General features: G+C 46.3%; 2 protein-coding genes across 13 annotated transcripts in view; one reads left to right on the forward strand and one right to left on the reverse strand.

The window, feature by feature from the left end:
- The window catches only part of LOC111862903 (serine/threonine-protein kinase MARK2), a 290,458-nt gene that overhangs the window by 102,406 nt on the left and 161,596 nt on the right, over positions 1–26,456 (reverse strand). Inside the window, exon 1 of one of the 12 annotated variants that reach the window (XM_023848729.2) lies at positions 10,197–10,379. The exons of the other annotated variants lie outside the window; for them this stretch is intronic. Within the exon in view, the coding sequence (XP_023704497.1) occupies positions 10,197–10,295 (99 nt within the window). The 5' untranslated portion in view covers positions 10,296–10,379. Of the gene's footprint in view, positions 1–10,196; positions 10,380–26,456 lie in introns of those variants that run through there. 12 annotated transcript variants of the gene reach the window in all.
- On the forward strand, positions 10,286–12,924 carry LOC117282195. Its single transcript, XM_033750846.1, has one exon. The coding sequence runs from the start codon at positions 10,308–10,310 to the stop codon at positions 12,858–12,860; it is 2,553 nt and encodes an 850-aa protein (XP_033606737.1). The 5' UTR covers positions 10,286–10,307; the 3' UTR covers positions 12,861–12,924.

Here is a 26,456-nt window from a genome sequence, read left to right on the forward strand (position 1 = left end):
GGGAAAGCCAGTAAGAATGGGCCATTACGAAGCTTAAGACGTAGCTGGGTGGATAACACTAAATGGATCTTAGAGATAAACGATGGGGTGGTAGAGAATTGACTGATCTGGCTCAGGATAGGGCCCAGTGGAGGGCTCTTGTGAACACGATAATGAACTTGGGTTAGATAAAATACTGGGAACTTCTTAAGTAGGTGCACAACTGGCGGCTTCTCAAGAACGGCTCAGCTCCATGGAGGTAGGTAGTTAACCGGAAACTAGACTATTTGGCGACGGATAGCATGAATGGTGAACTGCAGCTACTTTATTTAAGGCACCATCCCAGTATCTGTCTGGGAGACCTTAATAAAAGCCAAGAACACATTCAAGACAGCAGATTCTGGAGCCGGGATTCGATCTGAGCACCTCACCCTGGTTACTGGGATACCGATAACCCAACCAGACCTGTCCTTTCGTTTCGAAGGTGCCAAAATGTATCCATTCTTCGCACCTAATTATAGTTGCGTCCCAAGTAAACTGACAGGCCATTGGAACACCGCATGTCTTAATCGTAACAAACAACTTACGTTGGTAGGTTCTAAACGGTTCTGACGATGGTGGACGACACACAGAATTACTGGGGTTTTGGACTTTTTCCATCGTCCACAATTTTAGGTAACAGAGGACACGACATTTCGGAACTGGATCCGTTTCCGTCTTCAGGTGAGAAAGGAAGACGACTACTCAGTTGGGCCCCTTGTTCCAATTTTCTAAAGGGAGGGTAAATACTTTTTGACCATCATAGAGCTTGTTCGTCTACTTCCTACCAAATTTCTGTTTCCGTCATTCGGGCCGATGTTGCGTGACGAACCTATGAATAGGCAGGCTTACTGCCACCAACACAAAATGAACGCTAGTTGCGTGGGGGAACTTTATTTTTAAAAGATCAAAATATCTTGAGCACTTCCCAATGTCACTACTCCTGCGAGACACTTGTCTGAAGAAGTGCTGCTTGTTTTACGTAGCCGGCGTATATTTAAGCAACAGGCACATGCATGGAAGCTTCTCCTGTCCTCTATCCTACTACGCCAAGCATACCTCAGAGATATTATATTTAAGCATCCTGTTGCGCTTTATACGATATATGATATAACTCTGTCCTAAGTGCAAACTATATTTATAGGTCTTTCATTTTGTTCTCCTTTATACTCTATATGTTTCGGCCCCAAACGGCCATCATCAGGTTTATACACTCACGTATGTTACACTGCACTTATTTATAACATTTAAATTTAAAAACATGGGTCTTCCTGATTGTTCCTTTCGTTGTTATTACCAAAATCTACTTTGTTGATATCTTTGTTATTTACACGCGTCAATTTTGATTTCTCTGAATTAGCACTTATAAAATCTTCAGTTCTAGTTTTAAATCCTTTAATTTTTTTCTCTCTAAGTTTTAAAATTTAAAATTGTCAGGGTTACTCGGCCTATGTCTATAGTGCTGCAGCGGCTTCTTTGTTTCTAGTACTGTATAGGTGTTATTCTGTGTAGTCTCCCTTTGTGCGTGCCGCTGCTTATCTTTACTACCTCAGAGATATTTAGGTTAGGTTCCAGACCACCGCAATAAATCACGTCACACGAAATCTTTGGTCTCCCAGTGCATATGAAAGTTATGTTTACACTATACTGTAGCCTATTAAGACTCCAATAGCATTATGTATAAAACAATGTATATACCTTAATTACAATACTTTATTGCTAAAAAGTGCCAATCATCTGAGCCTTTAGCGAGCTGTAATCTCTTTACGGGTGGAAGGTCTTGCGTAGATGTTGATGGCTGCTGAAGGTTGAGGTAGATGTGGCAATTTCTTAAAATAAGATAAAAACGAAATATGCCGAATCGATTTACTCTTCTTTTCAAGGGGTCATTGTAGGGTTATTAACTGCGCTAATTTCAATATTGTTGTCTCTCAGGGAACTGGGAGGGCCGAGAAAGAAAGAGACGTAGGAGCGGCCGGTCGGGGGAGCAGTCAGAACACACACAACATTTATCGATTAAAGTTCGCCGTCTTATATGGGCGCGGTTTGTGGCGTCCCAAAACAATTACAACAGTAACATCAAAGATCACTCATTACCGATCACCATATCAGATATTATAATAATGAAAGGGTTTGAAATACTGCGAGAATTACCAAAATATAACACAGAGACACGAAGTGAGCACATGATGTTGGAAAAAATGGCGCCGACAAATTTGCTCGACGCAGGGTTGCCCTGAGCCCTTCTGGAGGAGCCGCCAATTCTGCAGCTACTCAAGAATTTCTCAGCATTTTGTGGAACCCGAAGGTTCATTACCGTGTTCACAAGAGCCCTCCACTGGTCCCTATCCTGAGCCAGATAAATCCAATCAATACCAACCAATCCTATCTCTCTAAGATCCATTTTAATACTGTTCACCCACCTACGCCTTGGTCTTCCCAGTTGTCTCTTTCCTTCTGATTTTCCCACCAATATCCGATACGCATTCCTCGTCTCCCCCATTCGTGCTACATGCCATGCACACCTCATCCTCCTTGATTTGAACATTCTAATTACACTTGGAGAAGAGTACAAGTTATGAAGCTCCTCATTATGCAGTTTTCTCCAACCTCCCGTCAGTTCGTCCCTCTTCGGTCCAAATATTCTCCTCAACACCCTGTTCTCAAACACCCTCAGTCTATGTTCCTCCCTTAATGTCAGAGACCTCTCAAACACCCTCAGTCTATGTTCCTCCCTTAATGTCAGAGACCAAGTTTCACACCCATACAGAACGAAAGGCAAAATTATAGTTTTGTATATTCTAAAAACCTTCAATTTGTAAAATCGCGTATCTGCAAAGGGCAATACAACGAGGCATGTCTGTATACAAGAGCAATACTGCGGAGTTTATAAGCGTCAGATTTAACAGACATTCTGCAACTTCGAGTCGCCAAAGCATAGGATCTTAGAACGTTAACGCGCTGCATGAAATGTTAAGTTATGCAACAGATCACGAACGAGCAAGCAGTCTTTGGAGGCTGTGCATCGTGTCTATTCTGGGCCTATCGATAATATCTTCATATGCGTGTACGGTGGTGTATACTATATAAATAAAACCGTTTATGATTTATTGTTTGTGGGTGTTATTTGTGGGCGATGGCATTAAATGTCGCCCTCAACGTATCATTCCATAACATACAGGATTAGAAACAAACAAGGGAGAAACCTTGGGAAGTTAACAGTACAAAAGCTTATACACGTACAACTGAGTGCCTTCCGGTTGGATTCTTGACGGCTGTTGTGGGCGCGTGACGCGGGGGGGGGGTTGTATGTACGCATGCATATTAATTCTGACAGCCGGTCAAGGTAGCCTAGCGGTCTAAACTATGCACCGTTTTTGCTCGCTCGGAAGCCGGGTTCGTGGGTTCGAATCCCATACAAAGCATGGATGTTTGGTATGTGTATGCGTTTATTCTGTGTTTAGGTAGAGGCTTTACGACAACCTGATCACTCGTTCGTCCAAGGAGTCCTACCGTCTGTAAAATGATCAAAATGAAAATAAGCTCGACACCGTAAAAGTATGAGGTACGAATTAAGCAATTAATTAATTTTGACGCAATTGCTTTGGAAACAAAAACGCTTAAAAAGAAAAGTTCACTGGACACAACGTCGGAACTGAAGCTTTGGAGGAACGCACTGGCTACTGCACAGTTCCCTCGCTTGTTGCTTGGTTAATTCTTCAGCCCTATGACAGAGAGACTACATTCCTCTGAAACGTTGGTTAGCTTCTCCAGACTGCAAGGCGTCAATATCCCAGAAAGGGACTGCTTTAAGAGGCGTCCCGGGTTCCCTGTTCAAATAACGTCTAAATTCGGTTTCTCCATGTTACTTCTTATCTAACATTTATTCTGGGGCCAAAGCTACAAGATAAGGCAATGACTGTGTAGTGTACATATTTTTTGTTATTGCTGGTGGGGTGGGACCAGGTCCCTTGTACTGCGGCCACTTCTGGCCTATTGTATCAGCCCGAGATGATAGGCGAGGGTGATTGTGGAGCAAATGGTGGAATGAAGATTGGCAGGGGAAACCGAAGTACTCGGAGAAAACCTGCCCCAGCGCCACTTTGTCCACCACAAATCTCGCTTGACTAGAGCCGGGATCGAATCTGAGCCTCCGCGGTGGGAAACCAGCGACTGACCGTTTGAGCTATGGCGCGGCCCTATATTGTACATAACTCTCTGATAAATAAAAACGTTTTAGCCCTACTGCATGTGATACCTTAGCGTTTTCTTTCAAATACACAGTAACCGAGAGACTTTTGCCTTACATTTGAATATCTTTGGAGAGTTTCATTTAAGACCGCAGAAATCATTTTCTCATGAAAAAAGACTGCTCTCAAAAACAAAAAGAGAGGCTTTGCATTATAGGAATTACAGCTTATGGCACTCGTCACTATGCATCACATTTCTACATTTAATCTTCCTAGGCAATTTCCAGACAAACCTACAACTACTGCCGAGGTCAAGAAAACGTGGATATCTAACCACCCACTGTCCCACACGCCTTCATGGCATGCTGCTTTATTAGTTACGCACAGGAACAACTTTATCTGCAGTTTATTCAAGAAGGCCGGTTACCAGTAGGGGTTGAGGAAAACTGCAAAGAAATCCTGTCAGGATAGCAATGTATAGTGGGACTCGAACCCAGTCATTCAGCCTACAAATCAGATGTGTTACCGTTTGAGCCAATTTACCTGGTAGCACGGTGTCATAAACCAAAATACAACATGAACTTCACCGACCTGAAAATCTCAAATCTTACGTGTCCATAACTGCCCTTTCGGCATATTCGTATTGTCACGTGGATGAGTGACCATAGGCGGGTTCTGGATTGATGACCGGATTTATTTGGCTCTCTGATACAGCGCGTGACTACACTTTACAGCTCACTGTTACCCTAGAGTCCAGTCACGTATTCGTTAGCCATTGCTTAGTAGCGGCTTCCAACGACAGGCGTTCCCATTCCTCTGGGTTCACGAATTGTCAACGTGTCTCAGCTACCATCTTCTAACAGCAAACAGCTCATGAGCACTGAACTGCGGCAGTCCTCTAACTAGCTAACTTACTGACTGACTGACTCCTCACTTGTCCTGTTCGTAACATCTAGGAACGAACCGCACAGAAAACACAGCTCCTATTTTGCTTTCTACAAGCTGTCTAGTAATGGCCGTTGTATAGTTGCTCATTTCGCGGTCGCTGCCTAGCAAAGGGCCTAACTATCAGGCGAACAGTCCCTATTATGGTTTATTTTACTTCGGACTATATAGTATTAAATGGTACGGCTGACGAACGATAAATTGGTAAGGACTTGGACCCAAGCGGCCGTGTCCTTCCCAAGACACTATGTATATTGGCATTTGGCTGAAGGGACTGAGAGAACCATGCGAACTAGTCAGATTAGCCTCTGTCCTGACCGAGTTTCTAACCGAGTACCTCCTAGACGCAAGTGGAGAAGCCTATCGCTAGACTGACCTCATCACTAACACACCCCCACATTGAGTGCAGGAAACTGGAGATGATTGTAAAGAAAAGGTAAAGCTATCCCTGCTACAGGCCGTGGCGGCCCATACGTTTGAGACGTCGAAGTTCTCACATTTTCCGGAGTCAGCTTACAGATGGCGATGAGGTCCCTAGCAGGATTCCTGGTACTCATTTCTGTTAGAGGCTGAGTCGACCCCAGGGCCACAGTGCTGCTGGAAGGATTAGGTCAAATGAGAAATCCAATGATTCGAACCCGCGACCTTCCGGGTTATAGCAGTAGTGCCTCAACCAACTACACTACTGTGCCAAAATACGTATTATAAATTTCAAACCATAACTTACTTCTAAGCATAAAAGAATATGAATTCACAGAACACTCCTTAGACCAGTCTACCCATGTCATTACTCCTGTTGCTCCTGATTGGTGCATAGGGCATTCGTGAAACGCTTCGTTTCATTTCAGTCGGCAGGACTCCTTGCACGGGGTATCACCCCGTCGCAGGGCCGCTACCTACACGGACAACACAAACACAGACATCCATGCCTCGAGTGGGATTCGAACCCACGATCCCAGTGTTCGAGCGGGTGAAGACGGTTCATGCCTTAGACCGCGCGGCCACTGTGATCGGCGCCTAACCAGGCTTTATATAATTTTCCATCTTCCAACGAAGTTCTCTGTCGTGTTGGTCGGTGTCTCACCAATCTATTTCGGCCTACGGCCAGAACGCACTTTTTTCAAAATGTTCTATCGAGTTTCGTTTATACACTGCTATTCTGAAATTCTGAATTGCAGCGTCCTGTTGCACTGTGCAACACAGGACATAGAGAGCAACAAGCGTAACACGTAGCCAGAACTGTTACTTCATCTGTGCCGTTTCTTGATTTGATGTCCTGTCCCCTTCACAACATGCAGGAACTTCGTTATCCAGCCCAGAGAGGCAAATCCTACGCCTAGACATATACGTATCTCGCGGCACTAAACCACGGACAAAAAACACTAACATCAGCAAAAATGAGTTTCATTGCAACGGCTGCGCGACACGACCCTTTAGATACGAAATTACGAGAAAACTACAATTGCCAGAAATAAAAAAGGTATTTAAAGAACACGCAAGATATCGGAAACAGCAACTGACAGGATGAATTTCTCTCAAATGTTCAACCAAGAGGAAGAAAAAAAGGGGGGGGGGATTTTCAAACGATGGAATCAATCTGTTTTGTAATACCAGAAAAGACCGAAACTGTTTCCTAAGAATCCTGCTCTCTGCTCTTCCTCGTCTTTATAGAGTCCATCACAGTGGCCGCGCGGTCGTCGCCCGCTCGAACACTGGGATGGTGGGTTCGAATCCCACTCCAGGCATGGATGTCTGTGTTTGTGTTGTCCTGTGTCTAGGTAGCGGCCTGGCGACTGGCTGATCCCCATCCAAGGAGCACTACCGACTGTCCCAAGGACCAAGAACTTGAAAAAGCGGCCAAGGTCCAACAAAGTGGTGCTGAGCCAAAATTTCGGTTGCCTCTAGGCGTGTTCAGGGAGATTGCTGTAACTGTTAACTTCCCTCCGGTTCATTACCTCTAAACCCATGCAACTAAGTTACCCCCGTGCTTAACTAATTAAGCACTGTGGAGGACTGACGTCTCTTAAGTACAACTGCACCACCATCACATTGCTTCCTCTATGTAATACGTTCCTCTCCTAACTTGCAACCTCTATGTAGAGAGAGAGAGAGAGTAAATATGGCTACTGTGTGTGTTGTACTGTTTTACTTGCTCCCACATTTTGGTGCCGAAACCCGGGACTAGCGAGCCATTACGTGACGTGATAGTGTAAGAGTGTATTGTTATTACTGTGAAAGTCGTGGAGTGTATTTTCAAGTGAAGAAACTGGGTGAGTAGAGGTTTGGACAGAGAAACACAAAGACGCCAGGATCTTCAGACACGAGGCAAGTAACTCCATAACGTAGAAACGCATTGCAGAACCCGTCACGTACCTGGTGGAGGAAAGCGGAACTACCAGAAAATCGGTCGGTAACACAACTTACGAGTATCCCGCCATCTTTGAGAGGGAGGTAGAACTAACAGTACTACATACACCACTTCAAGCGACTATCACGAGGAGGGAGAACTAGTGTACGATTTTCATAATGGCCGACGTAGAACAACTACATAACCTTAAGAGGAAACGTACAAGGGAGCGAAATAACATTACGCGTTTCGCCAATTCACTTAACTCGTTCACAGGAGAGACTTCCCTTGAAGATTATGAACATTACAAGGGACGCGTCGAGGAAGCGTTAGAACGTATGTTGCGACTGGACGACTCCATCCACGACCTCATTGCGGATGATGAATACGACACAGACGTGGCGATTTGTGAAGAATATATCGACACCGCCAAGCGCGCGATCCAGAAGGCAGTGCGAGGGATCGACAAGAGGCTTTCTGCGGCAACGGCCGACTTAACAATCAGTGAGACCTCCGCTGCGGCTGTTCCCACCCCATCGTTTGTTCATTCGGTCAAATTACCTCCCATCAAGTTAGAGCCCTTCTCAGGAGACGTGGAAAGCTGGTCACGTTTCTGGGAACAATTCGAGTCATCCATTGATAAGGACCCATCCCTCTCGGCTGTTAACAAACACGTATTTCTTCGAGGCTATCTTGAGGGAGAGCCGAAGCTGTTGGTAGAGGGCATCTCTGTCTCAGCATCAACATATGAGGACACCAAGAAGATTCTTCGCGAACGGTATGGGGACCGGAACCGCATAATACAGGCCCACCTAGACTACCTACAAGACGTCACGCCGATTACGACCGCGTCCCCCGAAGCTCTCAATACTACGTTCATAGAGTGTAACAGACGTATCCAGGCCCTCCAGGCGATAGGGGAAGACGTTAACGCCTACGGTAGAGTACTGGCGCCAAAAATACTTCGCGCATTCCCTGACGATGTATGCAGGAGATGGATCGTTCACGTGAAGAGGGAACAGCTCTCTGAGGGTGATATCATAAAATTAATGGAGTTTCTGAGCGTTGAAGTAGAGGGAGCCCTAACCACCCAGAAAATTCGCGGCGAGAGTTTGAGCGTTTGTAACCTCACTCCAGCGGCGGCGACCTTCCACATCAGCTCGAAAACCCAGAAGAATATTCGAAGAATTAAAGGACCTACGGAACCCTTCTGTGTCTTTTGCGAGAGCCGCCGCCACTGGGCCCAAGACTGCGATACTGTCACTGATACTCGCAGCCGCATAGAGAAGCTGAAGGCCGCAAACCGCTGCTTTATTTGCCTCAATCGAGGCCACAATGCCCGCACTTGTAGCAAGAAAGGAAGAGCATTGTGCACGAATTGCAAGAGGAGTCACCACAGATCCATATGCAACAGCACGGAACACAATACTGCCCAACCACCCATCTCAGTCGGCAATGTAGGAGTTGCCTCTTCTGATTTTACCTACCTGCAGACCGCACGTGTCTGGGTTAGGGGGCCTACAGGTATAAGCAAACTGACTAGATGCGTGCTGGATGGCGGCAGCCAATCCAGCTTCATCACGAAATCAATAATAGAGGACCTGAAGTTAGAAACAATTGAAAGTCGACAGCTAGCAGTTAGCGCCTTCGAGATGCCATCTGTTCTTTCAAATCCACGTAGACTCGTCCGATTGGATCTAAAGGGTATCTGGACTAACTCTACAACATCCATCACTGCGTTTGAGAGTGCTCACGCCTTCTCAGCTCACCCGACTGTACCGCATGACGTCGACGTTTTGGGACGCACACGCAAAATGCAACTCGCTGACCCGAAGGACGACAACGACGATCTTCCTATCGAGATTCTCATCGGAGGTGACCATTACTGGAAGATAGTCAAAAATGATATGCCAGTACGACTGTCGCAATCACTAGTACTGATCCCGTCCAAGCTGGGTTGGGTACTCAGTGGAAACCGATCTGGGATCACCGTCAGCTCGGTAGTCGTAAACTACATTGAGTCGGACCACTGCGTCCCTCATTCAGATGATGATTTTCGACGCCTATGGGATTTGGATGTCATCGGAATCTCGCCAGACCAAGACCGATCTTTAGGTGCAAAGGACACTGCCATCCTCCAGCGATTCCACAACTCCCACCGCATTGAAGACAGGCGAAGAGTAGTTTCTCTTATGAGAAAGGAGAATATGACCCTACCGACCAATCGCCAGAATGCAGAAAAACGATTTCAGACACTGCAGAAGAGACTTGAAAGAGATGCAGGTCTGCAGGAAGTTTATTACTCGCAAATGCTAGATTATGTAAGAAAGGGTCATGTGGAAATCGCCGAGCCTATACAAGACTCTAAGGAGAGTTATTATCTGCCACACCATCTGGTAAAGAAGGAAAGGCGTGGGAATATCAAGTGGAGGATCGTGTTTGATGGGTCCTCGCGTGAACAATACGCGCCCTCACTCAATGACGCTCTGGAGATGGGACCAAACCTTCTTCCAGAAACCTTGTCCATTCTTCTGAGATTCAGACTATACCCGTCAGCGATTATTGGCGATGTCAGCCAGGCATTTTTACAGCTTGTCCTAGATCAAGATGACAGGGACTTAACGAGATTCCTTTGGTACCGAGTGGTTGGCGACGATGAACATGGTTACGAAACTACAAGCGACATAACAACTTACCGTTTCAAAAGGCTTCCTTTTGGCCTGACTTGCAGTCCTTTTCTGCTTGCCGCTACTCTGCGAGAGCTTGCTGATCGTTACAAGCAGACGTTTCCCCATGCTGCATCCCTTATGGTCAACAGCACATATGTCGACGACTTCGCCGCAGGGGCAGAAAACGAAGTTGAGGTAATCGCACTGTACTACGAGCTTACTTCCCTTATGAAACAAATTCGACTCCCTATGGCAAAATGGGCCTCAAATTCCGCGCAGTTGAAAACAGTTTGGACTGCTGAGGGACAGAGATTCGACGCAGAAACCCAAGTATTGGGCGTCGATTGGAATACAGAAACCGATACATTCTCCATCGACCATGAGGTCATTACAAACAAGGTAGCAAAAGGACCCACCACAAAAAGGAACGTGCTGAAAGCCGCGGCCACACTTTATGATCCCCTTGGCCTAGCATCGCCTGTTTCCATCATTGGGAAAAGATTATTCCAGGATACATGGTGTCGAGGGATGGACTGGGACGAACTCCTACCACAAGACCTTGGACTACAGTGGCACACGTGGGTAGCGACACTACCATCCTTATCAAGCATACATATTCCCCGTTGTGTACACACTTCGGAAGATGGTGATTCTCACATCCATGTCTTTTGCGATGCCTCCGAACGGGCGTATGGTGCGGCACTATACATCAGAACGGAGGGTAAGGACCGGGTCAGGGTCCAGCTGGTCTGCAGCAAAAACAGACTTGCGCCTGTAAAGAAGGTGACCTTACCACGACTGGAGCTCCTCGCAGCACTGATAGGTGCCAGGCTGCTACGCTATTACTGTCGGGAGACGGGGTTCCACAGTCAAGCAGCAACTCTTTGGACTGACTCCATGGTGACCTTAGGCTGGATACGTGAAGACCCAAACCGCTGGAGAACCTTCGTATGCAACAGGGTTACGGAAATACAAACGTGCACTACGCCTTCGCAATGGAGACACTGCCCTGGAGAAAGCAATCCAGCGGATCATCTTTCGAGGGGAATCACAGCAGATCGACTGAAGACTTTGGATAAATGGTGGCATGGACCTTCATGGCTATCTCTTCCTCCGCGAGAATGGCCCAAGAACCTTCCCACTTCAAGCAGCCCGCTGCCAGACGAAAAACGCCCGTGGACCCAACCAGTTCTTCTTTTGGGAATTCATTCTTCATTGATAGATGCTACGAGATTCAGTTCCTACTGGAAGTTGATACGCACGACCGCTTGGATATTTCGTTTCAAACAATCACTACTCCGCCGAGAGAGACTTCGAGGCGAACTGACTGCGGCGGAACTCGCGGCGGCTCGTGCCTACTGGATTCAGACTGTACAAGAGGAATGCTTCGCTATCGAGCTTTATGCACTTCGGAACAACACACCACTACCGGAAGAATCCAAAATCGCTTGTTTCAACCCATTCTTAGACTCTGGACTCATTCGTCTCGGCGGACGGCTACACTTTGCACCGCTAACGAGAGAGCAGCGTCACCCACTCCTACTCGATGGGCAACATCACTTCACGAAATTGCTAATACAACAGACACACATTCGCCTACATCATCTCGGACTTCGCATGGTGTTGTCAGAGCTGAGAGATGAATTTTGGATCCTGAGAGCCCGACAGACGATAAAAAAGGCACTACACCACTGCCTGCCCTGCAAAATTGCGAAAAACACCCGAGGCCAAGAAATTGAAGCACCACTGCCAGCCGATCGTCTCAAACCCACTAAGCCCTTCACTGTCACCGGTGTTGATTTCGCAGGTCCCCTCTATGTCAAGGTGGGGAGCCTGACACAGAAAGCTTACATCGTACTCTTCACCTGCGCAACAACCAGAGCTCTGCATCTTGAGCTTGCCTCGGATATGGGTACCGACAAGTTTCTAATGGCCTTTAGACGGTTCTCCGGAAGAAGAGGAATCCCACACACCATATACTCTGACAACGCGAGGACGTTCCACGCTGCTAACAAGGAGTTATCACAGCTTAGTCAGGTTTTTGCCGACCAACGAACAAGCCAGCACTTTGCCCACAATGGTATCTCGTGGAAATTCATCGCATCACGGGCGGCTTGGTGGGGAGGCTGCTGGGAACGAATGGTTGGAACAGTAAAACGTTGCCTAAGAAAGGTGTTGGGTAAAAGCCAAATCAATCAAGAAGCCCTTGGAACACTGTTAGTGGAAGTAGAAGCCGCCATAAACTCTAGACCAATCGTTCAAGACGACTCTGATGTGCTGACGCCAAGTCACTTTCTAAATGGTGAACGCTTGACGGCATTGCCCACCGGTCCGGAGCCCACCACCCGAGACAACCTCAGAAAAGAAGCCAGACTTAGGGAGAAAATGCAGGAAGACTTCCTAAAGCGGTGGCAGAAGGAGTATCTCCTCGAACTGCGAAGTTATCACCAGGTACGGCGCCCTAAAGAAAGATCTAAGGAATATCGTGTAGGAGATATCGTTTTACTTCAGGACGATCTACGACCACGGCACATGTGGCAGAAGGCTCGAATCCACGAAACGCGACCTGGCCGGGACGGAAAGGTGCGGACAGTTATCCTCCGGACCGCCAACGGTACCAACGTCAGCAGACCTGTGCAGCTGGTCATCCCACTGGAGATCGACCAGGGTGGGGAGGATGTGGAGGACTGACGTCTCTTAAGTACAACTGCACCACCATCACATTGCTTCCTCTATGTAATACGTTCCTCTCCTAACTTGCAACCTCTATGTAGAGAGAGAGAGAGAATAAATATGGCTACTGTGTGTTGTACTGTTTTACTTGCTCCCACAAGCACTGTGCCATGAAGACGTATGGGGGAGTGTATGCACAAACACGCGCCCCGATCGCCTCACCGCTGGGTGAGCCCCAGAACCGGTCCGGACGACGTAGAGAAGATTCTTGACCTTACCGGGACTCGAACTCCGACCCCTCTGTCGTCCAGCTCACAGCCAGTCACTATACCTACTGCGCTACGCCGGGTCCCCTAAAACCGCGTACACAGAAAATTCTAAAATTGTTTAGGCCGAAGGTGATGGCAATAAAGGAATTAGAAGAGTTAGTGTGTGAGCTGATATTTGAAGTTACTGTGAGACGTGATAAATCCGTTGCCAGGAAACGGACAGTGACGACTTGTGAACGCAAACTGAGAACATTCAGTGTTGGAGTGATCAAAAAGTTACGACTTGTCGGAAGTGATCAATAAATCCAATTGTCAATCCGAACCCCGTCTAAAGTCACTAATACACGTGACAGTATACTGGTCATAGAAGCGTGAAATCATCTGTCTCTACGTTTGTTCGATAACATTTTCCACCAATCACGCCGGCTCAGCCGGCAATGCTCTAGACTCGCATTCGGGTAGTGTCCGGTTCGAATATCAGCTGGACCAATGACAATTCTCCTTCAATATCGGCCACGATCTCGTCCTTCCACGGTACCTCCAGAATCACCATTCGCTGATGATGTCATTCGACGCTATAGTTGCAGCTACCGCCGGCGTCGTTAGGGAAGAAGAAACAATTCTGACCCTGGGCAAGAGCATCATTATTTCTGCATGCAATGGTACGATAAATGATGAACTGCAAAAGATCTGCAGGGAAGCTGTACAGGTCACGCCACACGCGCCTGTGTCTGCACGCGTCAGTGAATACGCGATTCTCGGAAGATAACAGAAAGCACTCTGACGGCTGAGTTCACAGAAACGAAGCTGGAAAAACGGCCTGCAATCTCTGTCTTCGGAAACTTCAGCTCTACACAGCTTTTCTCTACGTTTCCACGGTATAACTGTCACCGAGAGAAATAAATCTGACCACCCTTCATTTCTTTGTAAACACGTCGGCCGGCTTCACCCAAGTTAACTGACGGTGCGGGGCGCTCTATGTTCAGAGCCTTCCATACGTAAAACACACAATTACAAAAGACAAAAAGAAAAAGGTAAAGCTATCCCTGTAGCAGGCCGTAGAGACCCACAGGGTTGTGAGATGTTGAGATTCCCACATTTTCTAGACACTTGGCTCATAGATGGCGGTGAGGTCAGCCTTACACGCCAGCCTCCCATTACCCCCCAAGAATATTCCTGGTACTCATTTCTGTTAGAGACTGAGTCGACCCCAGGACCATAGTGCGGCTGGAAATCAGGCCAAATGAAAAAAATCCAATTACTTCATCGAGACTTGAACCCGCGACCTTCCAGCTTGTAGCACAGTGACTCAACCAACTACGCTACCGCGTGCCCCTTTACAAAAGACACAAAATAGTTTTTAAGATTTCAACGTTTTGTGATTTGTTTAACGACGCCGTCAGTCTCCCAGGCTAAACAGCGCGGAATACAACAAGGTGGACTGGTGAGTACACTGAATTGGGAAGACGCGACCGTGGCCTAATTATCGCATTATCCAGGCACGTCTGCAGGGGCTGAGGAGAAAAAACAGGTGTCCCGGTTGAGATTCGAACCCAGAACCTCCTGAATACAAACATATACCGCGACGCTAAACTGCTCGGCTTTAACATATTAACTAAAAACTACGGTCTTCTCACACATTCCGATGTTTCGGAGGAACCTGCTGCCTCCACATTCAGAGTATATTCGTGACTTCGGACACCAGAACGTCACGATTTGTGTGTCATTACAGACGGGGGTATGGACTGGTAAATTGATTCACTGACCACTTATACACACCACTAGGAACTAAAAGTAATTACAGAGCTAATTGCTAATTTCCACACTTTACAAACCATTACAGTGCCCGCTAAGCGTTTTTCCAGCACGTTCAGTTTTCATCAGCTGTTTCCTGGCAACGGCTCTAACAGCGGGAGATTCTTCAGTTACACGGTGTCGGTAGCTCAGACTATATACCGTCGAATAATGAACCGTTAAGGATGTGAAAGGCAGAGACCTGGCAAGTATTACCGCGACATTTGACCAGGGAAGTTGCAGAGCTCGGTACAGTGACTAGGCAACAGGAGAGATGACCAAGGTTAGAATTCCGCCAGTGGCAAGATGTTTTTATTTCTCCACGACATCCAGTCAGTGTTCGGGGCTCGCTCAACCTCCCATCCAATGAGTGCAAGGAGCGCCAATATTTAAGGGGATGTACACTGGCAACGAATTGTAAGTAACACGTGCTCACTCGGAAGCAAGACGCGTTCAGTCACTGCAAGAATGCTCTCCAGAAACTTGCTCTGGCGGCGTGAAATTGCATCTCTCCGGTGCGGTCTTGCTTAGCGTGACGGCCCACCGAGTTACGTACAAGCGCCTCTGAGGATTGCTCAGGATTGGAGGATGTGTATGTGTGTTAGCATATCCAGTTTACGTCACCATTCCTCCCGCCTAAAATAAACGCAGCTAAAACCGTTGCCCCCACCACTTCTCTCCAGACGTGCAACCCAGAGACCGTGTATACGAGAACAGAAACACCCCCGTAGTGACCGTCTATACAGTTTTGGACACCTGCGCTAATGACACCACGTTCTCGGTCCTGATGCGCAACGTAACCTCACCTCACAGGTGAGCGTTAAGTTTTCCCCCCTGATAGGACAACGACCTAAGTTCTGTTTACAGTTAGAACCACAGGAGACGAAACTGGTACTCGCACAACAGCAGACTTAAATATCAACCACTGACCGGATACCGTCCAAACACCTCTAACGGTACGTCACACCTTGACGGAAGTCCTGCGTGTTCAGCAAGATTTCCGGTACGCCGATTTTATCTCCGAATTGTGGGCCTCCCTCCCAACGTTTGGGGGGAGGGAATCAAAATTCGGCTACGTGAACTTCTACCAGACGAGCTTCGACAGGATACAGGCTATCAAACGAAAGTAAAAGAAATGTGGACACACCTCAGAAACAATAGAAGGACTTTGTTTCGTAATATCCGGAAAAGGTCTCAACAGAGCTAACACTTGAATGTGTACCACCGCTGCATCTGTGTGGCGGTGTAACCACAAATATTGTGGTCACCTTGTTTCACTTACACCTGCACTCATAATCACCGAAGGTTTGTTGTCTTGTGGAATGCGATGCCGTCTACTTTCGTAGCTCGGTACGTTTAGGTGGCGTGGACGATGGAGACACGAGGTTCCTCTCCATCACGTTGGTACCTACGCCAAATTATACAGTGTCAACTTCCCCAAGACCGTAATAGTCACAGCCATCTTCGTGAAAACCTCAGTTCTCAAATACGGATATCTTCATAATTTTACCTTGCGTAGGAAGAGAGCAGGGATCGCGCAATCTGGGGCCCATCCAGCCTCCTATTCAATGGGTACCTGGGGCTCTTTCCCCGGGGGGTAAAGCGCCCGAAGTGTGAAGCTGACCACTAACCTCCAACACGGGAGTGTATACTTCCACTCCCCCATACGTCTTCATGGCGTAGAGTATCCTCACACCTATGTCTAGGCCTTTCTACTGGCTTTCCCATGACAACCCTACATGCGTTCACTTCCTCCCAATGCGTACTATATCAATACAAGTATCTCTGTAGCACGCCGTGAAGGTCCATAAGGTTGTGAGACGTCGAGGCTCCCATCGCCTCACAGATGGCGGTGAGGTTATCAGCCTTACGCTCCGCCCGCCATTTAACCCCAGGAATATTCCCTGTACTCATTTCTGTTAGAGGCTGAGTCGACCCCAGGGTAATGGTGCGGTTCCTCCCTTTCTGTCAGAGACCAAGGTTCAAGCCCATACAGAACGGCAGGCAAAATCAGAGTTTTCTATATTCTAATTTTTACGTTTTCAGACAGCAGACAGCGTTCAACTGCTTCAGTGTACGCTCTTCACATTTGCGTCTCCTCTCGGGGGACACCATTACTCTGATACAGAAACCGCACTCCATCATGTGCAGCTACTCAAGGAATATCCCACATGTGACCATCCCTGGGAGTTCACCACCGTGTTCACAATTCTATGTAAAGAGCCCCTATCTAACAGTCGCTGAGCTACTCAGCAAATTTCCCGACCTCTGTGGAATCCAATTAAACCTGATTGTTCATTACCGTACTCACAAAATCCTGCCTAACTCAAGATGCCGACCCCTTCTTACGAAGCTAAGAGTCGCTAATCCACTGAAGAATATTACGAATCCCGTGAATCGTGAAATGCATAGCTTCTGGATATTAACGCATTTGGTGCTCATCAATGTACATTAAAACACTTACGATCTTTCTAGTATTATACTCCCATACCTGTCAAGGTCTTCCAAGACGTGTTTTCCGACAAATACCGTTTACGAAATACTCGGCTCTTTTGCATGCTACATGCTATGCGCATATAATCACCTTAATAATATTTGGCGAAGAGAACAAACTATGAAGCTCCTCACTGAATACTCTCCAGTTCACTGTTACCTCATCCCTCTCGGCTCCAAACGTCCTCAGGGCCCGCGCCTACAGACCAGGGGGCGTTCGAGGGGCCCCGAGAGAAGTTAATGAGGGGAATCAATAAAAGTTTTCTATAACCTTCAACTGACCTTACACCAACTCCTTTGTTATTCCTGCTATTCTTTCATTTCCTTCTATTCCAACTTCCTGATTAAGTTAACATGACAAAAACAATACAATGCTATTAAAAAAAATGCAAAGCTATCCCTGTAACATGCCTTGGAGGCCCTCATGGCTCTGAGATGTCGAGGCGCCAACATTTTTAGTCGATCGGCTCACAAATAGTTTTTTTTTTTTATTATTTCTTGCAAATTTACAATCTACTCCATAGTAGCAGCATGAGTAATTAGTAAATGGTTTAAAATTCGGAGGCTTGTGACGGGTACCATTCAGTAATGGTTCTCCGTATGGTTACACTTCATCGAGGTCTTCTGGCCAGATTTTTTTCAGTCTTCTGTTTTCTAAGGGTTGAGTGAATAGGTCATTTATGAGCTGGTTTACATGCTCTGTTGTTCGGTCTTTGTATCTGTTTATGTTTGACTTGATTTCATCTTGTATTGATGGTATTTTGAAGTCTTCATGTAAAGTTTGGTTAGAGACGTACCATGGTGCTCCACATATCATACGGAGTGTTTTGGATTGGAATGACTGAAGGATTTTGGTATTTGATGGTTTACTACAGCCCCACAGTTCTATACCATATGTCCAAATTGGTTTGATTATGCATTTGTAAATAATTAGTTTATTTTCCAGAGATAGCTCACAAATAGTGGTGAAGTTGTGTGCCTTCCTCGCGGGCCAGCCGCCCTTTAGCCCCAGGAAGATTCCCGGTACTCATTTCTGTTGGGCGGAGTCGACCCCAGGGCCATAGTGCGGCTGCAAGGATTAGGTCAATTGAAAAATCCACTGATATCATCAGGAACCGAACCCGCGACCTACCGGCTTGTAGCATAGCCCCTTTCTACATACGTATGTGAATATACGAACCTAAGAAATCGTTTACAAACACGCAACATCGCAGCACACTAAAACGCTGTTACCTGAAACTTTCTTCTCTCTCTCACAGAACAACGCGAACACGTCACGACCTTCAGGAAACCCAACTGACGTCATTTCATTCAAGCCAACGATAGGTTACCCATCAAACTGCAGGTATTAATTTATCTTTCTTACGCTTACGGTAACCAACTTTCAAACATCGTATAATCTGTAATAGTACAGACTTGTTTTTTTTTTAATTCTAAGTGAACACCATTAAAAATTGTTAAATATGCCATTAAATAACCTGACAGAGTAACCGATCACACTGCTACCATTAGAGGGCAGTAAACACGCCTTATCTAATTACTGCTATTGCAGAGCGGCACAAATACTAAGACAATCGCGATAATGCATTTCTGGTCCGAGCTATTGCGACATATCATTTCCGTGATATTGGGAAGAAAATTCTTTACTCCCGCATTTATTTAGAAGGCCATAGCCACGTATTTATGGTCGTGACCAATAATAATGGGGTTTGGATTGCATGATTGGATTTATTGACAATTTTTTTACGGCCACTCTTAAAAATAAACTAATTACAATAACATACAATCCGTCATCTAAATCTGACTTCACCAGTCGCTGCTTGGTAACGGGTCTCAAAAAGGGATATTCTTCAGCTTCCGTGGTCACGCCATTGCCCGCTAGTTATAACTCCACAACTGAACTCTCAACTACTTTCTGACTCTAGCATAACATATAAGATATTACAGATATGGCAAACGTGTGCACCTCAAGGACATCAAAATTAACACAGGTGGTTACCCCACATAACCAGAAGTAATCGGAGGCGACTACGTAAGAGAAACAAAACAGCATTACAGTGAGCAACAGATTAATTAATCACACCTGATGATGGCCGGTTAGGCCGAAACATGTAACGTCAGTAAAGGAAAACGTTGCACATAGACGGCATAAAAGCAAAACGCAAAGTCAGATATATGCAGTGAAACAGGATGCTGCAATATAAACGCTATGGAAGGACTGGGTCAACTGAAAAATCCAATGTCCTCATCGGGAATCAAACCCGCGACCTTCCGCCTTGTAGCAAAAAGAAACTGAACGATCTCCTTGTAAATAATCGGGTCCGACATCACGGAAACACTGTCAAAATGCGTGTTCACTGCCCCGTTACCTAGCATTGGGCAGAGCGCTAACCACAAAAAAGATACCTCTCCTGTTGTCCAAATGCGTGTCTACTTGCCCGCTGCCCAGCACTCGACATGGCGCGGACAACAAAGAAAATACTTCTTCCAATACCTTAACAACTGTGTGCGCGTATTTCGGGCGTTGCCGAGGAATGGGTCCACATGTGACAATACGCAATTTTACAGTTATCTAAAAATTAAAATATTTTGTGTAAACACATTCAGTTCGCATTTTTACGCACTCATTATCGTCGCCATCTTGCGTTCAGCACAGAAATGTCGTTAATATGTAAATTCCTTGATTAACCCCTAAATTTTGGGATATAAAAGAAAAAATCCGCTCGACGAGCACAACCCTCGGGTGTCTCTCAGTACGTATGCCAAGTTATGGCTTCCCACATTTATTTTTATTACGTACTTCGTGGAGTGAGGCTGAGTCCACTCGGTACTGCGGCCACTGCTGGCCTACTGTGCCAGCCCCAGCAATTGCGAAGATGAAGATTGGTAGGGGAAACCTAAGTACTGGGAGAAAACCTGCCCCAGTGCCACTTTGCCGACCACAAATTCCACACGGCCTGAGCCGGCTCAAACCTGGGCCGTCGCTGTGAGAAGCCAACGACTAACCGCTTCAGCTATGGTACGGCCTTACAGATTTCTGAGTTACAGCGTTAACGCATAAACCCACGCAAATTCTCTTTCAGTTATTAGCGCCGACAACAGACACACCCTGTTCGTATAGTAGAGTGCAACAGCAATAACTTGATCAAGTTTCATCCATACATTCATTCATCAATAGCTCTACGTCCATTTCTTGGGCCCCGGCCTCTTCTTCAGTTACGTAATCATTTTTTACACCCATGGTAGGGCCCCTTGCACGGGGATTCAGGCCGTCGAAAGGCTACTACCTACACACAGGACAGCCTTGTGTGGCATTCGAACCCACGACCCCCAGCATTCGAGAGAGCAGCCATACAAATACTACTTGCAGCTCATGATTCTGGTTCAGATTTCAAACTCCAAGAAAAGTTAATCTGCCGTTTCAACAAAGATGAAAATCCAGACTATGGTTACCTGCGTTATGGCACCGTGCAGTTTGGTATGTTGGCAACAGCCTACCAAATCTAGCCATAAAAAATATGGTGTCGCAACCCGGAAAAATACAAGTTCCAGGGAAACGTTTTTCTGAGACCCTGTATGCGGAAAACCGAATCCTCTAGCTGGGGACTTAATACATAAGTTTAGCGAAGTAAGGGGTGGTCGATTCTAAGTACCAGAGTTTTCCCATCAACAGGCCTGCCAAAACAACTTTCTTCTAACAGAAACAAGGTCAAGAGCTTGGAAACCTTTCCTAAGTCTTTGTTGACGCAGTTTATAAGTTCATATAGCTGCAATCAAAACAAACATATTGAGAAAGCACTTTAAACTTCCTTATCGGGTTTCATTCATCAATGGCTCTGCAGCCCTTTATGGGCTCTGATCTCTTCTTAAGTTTCGTAATCATTCTTACACAGACGGCAGGAACCCTTGTACGGGGATCTGCCCGTCGTAAGACCGCCACCTTATGCACAGAACAACACAAACGGAATAGACTTTGAGTGGGATTCAATCCCACGGTCCCACCGTTCGAGCGAGCAAAGACAGTCCACACCTCAGACCACGCGACCACTAATCGGCTACACGAGTGCATATAAAGTCACTATGCTACATATAATTTAGAGAGATTCAAATGTTCCAAACAATTTAACAATCAGATATCAATTATCAACTGACGGTGAAGTCGCCCCATTTTTCTACGTCAAAGTCACACTAAATCATACTGTAGCATGCAGACCAGTTGCTAAGTAACGGCCATGAAACGACGCCCGTTCCTGGGGCAAAGGATTCTTAATAGGCGGGGTGACGCGAACACATTCTAGCGGAAACGGTTAACATACGAGAATGAAAGGTGTTGTCTGCGCGGTCCGTGCCGAGGAGTTATAAGGAACACAACTGGGGCAACCAAATCAAGTTCTGTACGGGAGGCCGGGAAGAGAAGAGGGAGTTGGACGGGAGAGAAACTCCAACGTTAGAACCCGTTTCCAAGGAAAGGCTGGAAAAACGTTTCGAATGCGATGTGATTTGTGAACTGTGAAGATTAGCGGTGGCGCTGTAACTGCTCCAACTTTTCCCAGACACTCGGCTCAGAGATGGCGAATTTACTTAAGCGCAGGCCGGCCGCCCTTAACCCCCAAGAAGATTCCTGGTACTCATTTCTCTTACTGGTTGAGTCGATCCCAGGGCTGTTATAGTGCGGCTGGAAAGAGCAGGTAAATTGAAAACAAAAAATCCAATGACCTCATCGGGAATAGAACCCGCGACCTTCGGCTTGTAGCATAATGCCTCAACCAAATACGCTACAGTGTGCCCACAACTAAAGAAACTATAAACCTGTTTAAAAAATATCTTAATTACAAAAATCAATTTTTTTAATTTGAAATCCACCAATGTTGAAGCAATTTGCTACAAACCGTAAGGTCTAGGGTTCGAATCCAGATGAGATGGATTTTTTTCAATTTTCCTAGTCCTTCCGGCCGCACTATGGCCTTGGTGTAGACTCACTCTCTAACAGGAAGAGGGGGGGGGGGTAAAGGGTGGCCGGCGCGTAAGGATGACAACCTTAACGCCAAATGTGAGCCGACTGTCTACAGCAAATGTGGGGGCCCCGACGTCTCAGCCCTATGGGTCTGCACGGCCCGTTACAGGGATAGCTTTTATCCACTAACCATGGTTCGACTGCCCCAACACACCAGTGTTTTGCAGGATTTGAGGTTTTCACGGCGGTGACTATGGGACATAACGCGGTGTAGTCCATTGAAAGTAAGCAGACGTTTCGGAGGAACATATCGTCTCAAACTTCAGGTTCGAAGAGTACGCAGCGCAAGACACCAGCATGAAAGCAGGTGGTAAGCAGAGCCCCAGTGTTTTAATTACTCTGAACTATCGAGGCTGAAATGCAAACTGCGACGGTGATACTGCAAAGAAATGAATGCGGGGGAGGGGGGCTTTTCTTAACCGGAAAGCCAGCCTTCAGATCTCAACTTAGTATCTACCACCAGCTCTACGGGCCACAACGCGGTTTGCAACTGTACACCAACTTTAAACTCCACTGACACTGGACGCAATATCCTCCGATGTTCCCGTATTCAGTAACTGACGATAAGATTGTTATGTTTACCTATGCTGCGTTATCTTGGGTTGGCTTTTATAATCACCGGATGGAAGAAGAATGACGAAATGTATTTCGAAAAAAAAAAAGATAGCCGTAGCCTAATAGAGATACTATACCGGATCTTGCATCGATAAACGACCACGTGTCAGGTGGGTTCAGTACCATGGCCAACATTCGAGCCAAACACCTTCGCATATTGCCAACCCTTGCCGCAAACACCAACACCAACCAATATCCTGTCGGCATCAAATGCAGCACTGACCTACGGCAGAGAAACTTCATAAAATATCCACGTCGTCTTCAGATAAGGTGTGAACAGGTGTATATCCCTGTTAAGAGGTTGGGGAGGCCTACAGAAATGTGAAACGTCGAGGCTCTAACATTTCCTTGAAAATCGGCTTACAGATGGCGGTGAGGTTATCAGCCTTATGCGCCGCCCGGCCGCCCTTTACCCCGAGGAAGTATCATGGTACTCATTTCTGTTAAGAGGCCGAGTCGACCCCAGAGCCATAGTGCGGCTGGAAGGGATAGGTCAATTGAAAAGTCTAATGACACAATCGGGAATCGAACCTGCGACCTTCCGGCTTGTAACATAGCCCCTCAACCAACTACGCTACCGCGCTCTCCTTTAGATGAAGCATCTGAGTTGGAGGGGGGGGGCACTGTTGATAACCTTTCATATGTCCCACTATTTTTACTAATTCAGCCTACATTATCTATCTACGGCTCTACAGCCCTTGCGGACCTTGGCCGCTTTTTCAGCTCAGTAGGTATAGCGAATGGCTACGAGCAGGACGACCGAGGGGTCGGAGTTTGGTTCCAGTACGGTCCAGAATTTTCTCTTTTGCAAATTGTTCAGACCGCCTTTGGGGCCCACCCAACCTCCTATCCAATGGGTACCGGGGGTTCTTTCCCTGGGGGTAAAGCGGCAGTACCGTGACGCTGACCACTCACCTCCAGCTAGTGCCGAGGTCAAGATAATGTGGATCTATACATCCACTCCCCCATATGCCTTCATGGTGTGGTGCTTATTAGTTAAGCAAAGGGAACGAATCTACCTTTTTACTTCAACCTATACACAGTCGTTGGGACTCCTTGGACGGGGAATCAGCCAGTCGGAAGGCCGCTACCTCCACACAGAACAACACAGAATAAACGCTTAAAGACATCAGTGCATCGAGTGGGATTGGAACCCACGATCCCAGTTTTCAAGTGGGCCAATACGATCCATTTTTGGCCTATTTTCTTCATTTTGAAGAAATGAAAAATAAAAAAAAAAACTCTTGCAATCTCCATGGTGTTTGTGTGTGTATCCCCACCACAGGACGATTTCCATGGAGCAACTGGAGTTGACCCGAATTTTTTTAAAGAATGATGTCAAAACCTAAATCTTCTTCACCTTACGGCAAGTATTTTTATTTTATGAAATACAATCCAGATTTCAAAATGAACCTGCAAAAGGGAAAAAAGTCTTAAAGCCGTCCCTGCGCTTAACTAACTAAGCACTACGCCATGAAGGTATAAGGGGGATGGATGTATAGATCCACATTTTCTTGACCTCAGCACTAACTGGAGGTGAGTGATCAGCTACTCTCCCCGACCGCTTTACCCCTGGGAAAAGCCCCCGGTATCCACTGGATAGGAAGTTGGGTGGGCCCCACAGACGGTCTGGACATGCAGAAGTGGAAATTCTTTACCCTACCGGGACTCGTACTCCGAGCCCTTGGTAGTCCAGCTCGTAGCCAGCCACTATATAGACTGTGCTATCCCGGCTATCCAAAATAAAACCGTATTGCTGATTCCCTGAATGTATTTTCAGCAGCATAATTCGAACAAGGCTTCGCTTCTGATCAGTCCGAACTAGGGAGGTCCTACTGTACTGGCAGTGGGGACGTGTGCTTAGTGGGGGGTGGAGTCCAACTAGGTCCACTCGGCACGGCAGGCACTGAATGGCCTATTGTATCCTGCCCCGGGTGATTATGATGATGGAGAATTTGGTGGAATGAAGACTGGCATGGGAAACCAAAGTACTCAAAGAAAACGCGCCCCAGCACCACTTTGTCCACCACAAATTCCACTTGACCAGACCCGGGATCGAACCCGGGCCGCCGCGGTGGGAAGCCAGCGACTAACCGCTTGAGCTATGGCGCGGCCTTTCACGAGTTTTGCCCGAAAGCATTACATTACAACACGCTCCTACGGGAATTGTCTTATTGGGGGGGGGGGGGGTTACCACGCTTTAAGTACCCATACCATACAGCATCAAACGGTAAAATTATCTTGTGTCGTTCATGTACTTAGGCAATCCACTGCCCGCTTATATCGAGATATAACCAGTCTATGCAAGGCCGTGTTTGTCGTAATATTTGCCGGGGGTTTGTTTCCATGGACACAAGACGCAAAACTAATTCCTGTTATGGGAGCATCTGCAGATGGCCGAAATAAACGGCGGTGCCTCAGTCGGTATTACAGTCTACTCAGAATTCAGGCGTCCTTTGCCGATGAAGTGTACCTCCACGTCTAGACTATCATTAATACCAAGTGTCCGACTATTATATATATATATATATATCGCTTTTTTTAACCTTTGACCCCGACTGAAATTGTGGTTTCCAGCCGCCCTTCAAGGGCTATAACGTGTCGGAATAAGTCAACTGAATAACTATCCGTAGAAATCACTGCGAGACTCGAGAATTCTCAAATCGGACAAACTTTTCCCCGGAGAGCCCAACAGTAGGGTTTATATTTGTCTTGCAACGCACATGTGCTCGTATTTTATGGCTGCCAGTCCAACCACTTCTTCAACAATGGGGATGTCTTAAAAATACAGTAAAACGTTAACACACAAACGGAAAGAAAGTTATCCGTTTGAAGAGCTATCTTCTGGGAAAATAACGCCGTGTAGGCCGTTGAAAGCAGAGCTTCATACCTAATTCACACTTAAACCCTGAATATGGACGTAATGTTCATCCGAAACGTCCATTGACTTTCAAGGAACTACATGACGTCATATCCCAGAAGATGTGACTCTTCATAACAGCCAGGTGAGAAACTCATATCCTTAAATTATCTATGAACGAGTATTTACAGTTTAATTAGCAATTTTGTCTGTATCTAGGGCAGGCATGTCAAACTCAACTTGTACAGAGGGCCACCTCAGCCCTATAAATAATAGCCCAGGGCCGCACTTCAAAATAGAAATATACATTAGATTTTGATACAAGGAAATTTAATTATATTTATTATTTAGGAATAATTTCAATATAATTACCTAAAGTCACATATCTTACAGTTTTAAAAAGCAAGAGAATACCATTTTGACAAGCATCAAACAACTTTTCAATATGTAAAAAGAGAGATTACACAAGAAATTGTTAGAAATAGCAAAACATTGAATTTCCTGCAGCCTGCTAATTTATGTCTCCGTGAGACTTTTTGTCTTCTTATCTGTTGGAAAATTGTCTTTAC

The sequence above is a fragment of the Cryptotermes secundus genome, unplaced genomic scaffold (genome assembly GCF_002891405.2).
Source record: "Cryptotermes secundus unplaced genomic scaffold, Csec_1.0 scaffold582, whole genome shotgun sequence".
Classification (NCBI taxonomy): Eukaryota; Metazoa; Arthropoda; class Insecta; order Blattodea; family Kalotermitidae; genus Cryptotermes; species Cryptotermes secundus.